This window comes from Piliocolobus tephrosceles, chromosome 8, assembly GCF_002776525.5.
Source record: "Piliocolobus tephrosceles isolate RC106 chromosome 8, ASM277652v3, whole genome shotgun sequence".
Lineage (NCBI taxonomy): Eukaryota > Metazoa > Chordata > Mammalia > Primates > Cercopithecidae > Piliocolobus > Piliocolobus tephrosceles.
In genome coordinates, this window is record NC_045441.1 from 130,920,835 (window position 1) to 130,925,106 (window position 4,272).

The 4,272-nt window shown below is 41.4% G+C and overlaps 1 protein-coding gene across 1 annotated transcript; it reads left to right on the plus strand.

Annotated features, from left to right (window-relative positions):
- The first annotated feature begins 2,678 nt into the window (after window positions 1–2,678).
- TAS2R4 (taste 2 receptor member 4) lies at window positions 2,679–3,660 on the plus strand. Its single transcript, XM_023184861.1, has one exon. The coding sequence runs from the start codon at window positions 2,720–2,722 to the stop codon at window positions 3,617–3,619; it is 900 nt and encodes a 299-aa protein (XP_023040629.1). The 5' UTR covers window positions 2,679–2,719; the 3' UTR covers window positions 3,620–3,660.
- The last annotated feature ends 612 nt before the right edge of the window (window positions 3,661–4,272 follow it).

The following is a 4,272-nucleotide window of genomic DNA, read 5'->3' on the forward strand; positions in this document are numbered from 1 at the left end:
ATGGAAGTTTTCTTCTTTCTCGTTAAGTGCCACGTATACTTTTTTTGAAAAAATTTCAAACTTTTAAATTACTGTTTCTTCATGACTGACCTGATTTTTCAGAGCTGTCATCAAATAAGTTAAGTGCCATTCATTTGCTTTGACAATTTGCCCTAAAGCTTTTCTTACAGACCTGTCAAGAAGCAGAGTTTGGCCGGGCGCGGTGGCTCAAGCCTGTAATCCCAGCACTTTGGGAGGCCGAGACGGGTGGATCACGAGGTCAGGAGATCGAGACCATCCTGGCTAACACGGTGAAACCCCGTCTCTACTAAAAATACAAAAAACTAGCCGGGCGCGGTGGTGGCGCCTGTGGTCCCAGCTACTCGGGAGGCTGAGGCAGGAGAATGGCGGGAACCCGGGAGGTGGAGCTTGCAGTGAGCTGAGATCCGGCCACTGCACTCCAGCCTGGGCGACAGAGCGAGACTCCGTCTCAAAAAAAAAAAAAAAAAAAAAAGAAGCAGAGTTTGGACCCATGCCTGCAATGCCTGCTAGTTGGTCTTCTTGGGCTCTAGTAAATAATCAAACTTACAAGACTGTCTTAGTCCACTGTGGTACCAGCCTACTCAGACGGATAGAGTTGAGGGACCTAATTTACCAGCACGGCAGTGTCAGGCCTTCCTCTTTTGCAGAGTGTTTGGTGCAGGCCATACAGTTCAGGTACAATAATAAGAGATACACATTAGAGTAAGGGTGGGAGCTGCCGTAAATTAAAAGCTTCATGTCTCAAAAGATCCAATTTATCATGTTATAATTTTGTAGACAAAGCTTCTAGGGTTGAGTCAAGATACAGGCACATGAGAAGGAAGCCCAATGCATGCAGTCTCCGTAAGATACTTATTACAGTTCACTTACAGTTCCTTCCAGTCAAGATGCAATTTGCCAATCAGGAGTCTTTTTTTTTTTTGGTCTAGAAACATAGTTGATGTTCTCACCCTTATCAGGTTGATAAGGAAAACAGCTAGGAATTTTAACTGTAGGTCAAATTCTCATGCAGAGAGAGGAAGGGTTCTGCTAACACTTTTCCTATACTGACCCTTGTGGAAATAACTTCTAACTGAATGAGCTCATTCATTGATTGTGCTAGCCAACTTTATCACATCTTAATTACAGCACTTCCTCCTACATAGAACCCAACAATTTGGCATAGTACATTTTGGATAGAGTCTGTTACTATCTAATTCTGGGATTCCTGCTCTTTTGGCCACATTTATTTCTTATGGTTTACTCTATTATTTATTTTATTTAAATGTGATGTTAGTAATATTTTAACTTCACTTTAATGCAACCATCTATGGATAATTAATTGGAGATCTGTGCTATAATTTTCCTTTTAGTCATAGTCTTCCTGGCTCATTCTGTTTGCCTGTTTAACTGATGTGGGCATGCCTGTTAGTTTTGAATAAAAAGCTTCTGTAAGCACCTGGGCACCGGGTCAGAGAATTTCTCCAGGCTTGCCTTCCTGTCATCTGTCTTAAAGGCCCTCATGAATGTATTCCCCTCTTCTGGACCTGATTATCATTATATCTTAGCTCCTTTTTCTTGTCTATTTCTATTTGGACTTGGCAGTAGGACTTTGTGCTGTACCTTGATGCTAATTTGGTAACATATGTGGCCGCATCCAGGATTGCACCTTGGTTTCATTCAGCTGCTAGAGTAGATAAGAGATGCCATACTCTTACATTCACCTGTGGTCCGCCATAATGTCATTTGCCAGGGATATTGTGCCATTTCCCATCTGAGCAAGTACAGAGAAATCCAGCAATGAGATGCCTAGCTGTTTGGCTCACAAAACTGCAACCAATGCATTACTGTGTATCTCATTTCAGGGTACGTGGATTGACAGTTAAATGCCTAAGAGAAAATAGCCATATGTGATCTAAACATAAACCCAAATTTATAAAGGAAACACCTACAAGGGTTGACTTAATTTTTTCTAAGAAAAACCAGAACATAGCAAATGGTTATGGCACAAATCTATGTATGTAGATAGAGAATGCAAAGCAAAGGGCATGAGAAAGGATGGGATTCATTGAGAAGGGTTTTTTCAAGGAGATATTGGGTCTTTGAACTTGATCTATTAGATCGCTGTAAATCACTGTAGGTGAGTCACTACGGTTGAAAGAGTGGCATTGGCATGGCCAGAATTACAGTTGGAGAAACTGGTTGTGGCAGCAACAGATTAGAGGAGAGAGAGAAATTGGATTCTGGTCATCCATGAATATGAGGCTAGAAGGTGGGTGGGTAGGAGTGAGGAATGAGGATTTCCGCCATATTCTGGCATTTTTATGAAGAAAAACTTTACCGTAAAACAGTGACAGAAACATTGCTGGACTCGAGCTCTCCAATTTGGATTCTAAGTTTTTGGAGCCTGTTGTGACTCCTCCCTCTCACCCTCCTGCTCTTGGAGGATTGGACTCCCAGGATCACCTAGGCTCGCTGTAATTAGGCATGTCTAGGGAGAACAGGATACAAATGAAGGAATAGTAATGCAATCCTTGGAAGATTTGCATCTCAGTAAAAGCAGCTGGCCCTTAGGTCATGGATGGCTCATTTGCCACGCTGGGGAAAAATTAAAAAGGAGATGTCCTTCTGGCAGGATACTGGTGTCTGCTTATACATTTTGGTATTTCTCCTGCCTCCACTATCAGCACCACAACTTCTGAATTCTCAATGAGTAAAGATGTTTTGGTTATTCTATTTCTCTGCTACTATTGCCTCAGTTATTTTAAATTTTGTAGGAATCATTGTGAGTCTGTTTATTACAGTGGTCAATTACAAAACTTGGGTCAAAAGCCATAGAATCTCCTCTTCTGAAAGGATCCTGTTCAGCTTGAGCATCACCAGGTTTCTTATGCTGGGACTATTTCTGGTGAACACCATCTATTTTATCTCTTCAAATAAGGAAAGGTCAGTCTACCTGTCTGCCTTTTTTGTGTTGTGTTTCATGTTTTTGGACTCAAGCAGTCTCTGGTTTGTGACCTTGCTCAACAGCTTGTACTGTGTGAAGATTACCAACTTCCAACACTCAGTGTTTCTCCTGCTGAAGCGGAATATCTCCCCAAAGATCCCCAGACTGCTGCTGGCCTGTGTGCTGATTTCTGCTTTCACCACTTGCCTGTATATCACACTTAGCCAGGCATCACCTTTTCCTGAACTTGTGACTGAGAGAAATAACACATCATTTAATATCAGTGACGGCATCTTGTCTTTAGTGGTTTCTTTTGTCTTGAGCTCATCTCTCCAGTTCATCATTAATGTGACTTCTGCTTCCTTGCTAATATACTCCTTGAGGAGACATATACAGAAGATGCAGAAAAATGCCACTGGTTTCTGGAATCCCCAGATGGAAGCTCATGTAGGTGCTATGAAGCTGATGATCTATTTCCTCATCCTCTACATTCCATATTCAGTTGCTACACTGGTCCAGTATCTCCCCTTTTATGCAGGGATGGATATGGGGACCAAATCCATTTGTCTGATTTTTGCCACCCTTTACTCTCCAGGACATTCTGTTCTCATTATTATCACACATCCTAAACTGAAAACAATAGCAAAGAAGATTCTTTGTTTCAAAAAATAGTGGAATTTCAGTAAACAATACCTAGATTCACCTGATGGTTTGGGGGCAAGGTTTTCTGTTGGCAATTTTCCCAATGGTCTGAGGAATTCAGTTTTGTGATTGCTGATCTGACTCTTAGGCCTTTTGAGTGCTTGAATTTCAGCTCATTCTGTAATTGTTTTTGGTATGTAAGTATTTTAAAATAAGGCACATTCTCTAAGAAACTTTTTGGAGGCATTATTTATCACGTATTTTGCATGGCCATTGAATCCATGGATAATGGAAATCATCACATTGTTTCATTGTCTATTAAAGTATAATGGGAAATTTTTCCACATTAGAGAATACATTGGGGTGCACATGATGAGTTAAATGTTTGTGGTTTAGCTGCGGAGCCCTGAGTAAGGGCTCAGCAGTGGATAGGTGGTCACTGGGAGTCACTAGACTGACTGAAAGCAGAGGAACTGGGGGCAGTGCAAAGAGAAAAGGAAAAAAGGTTTCAGAGAGAAAAGAAGGAAAGAGAAAGGTGAAAAGAACACTGTGGGACAAGACAGAAAAAGTGTCCTCACACTTGCTGGGTAACAGTAACTGAACTATTCCTACCAAGAAACCCTAAGGTTTCTAGGCTTGTTCTGGAAAAGAGGATAATGCCAGAGTTGGTAAGTAGAGGGAAG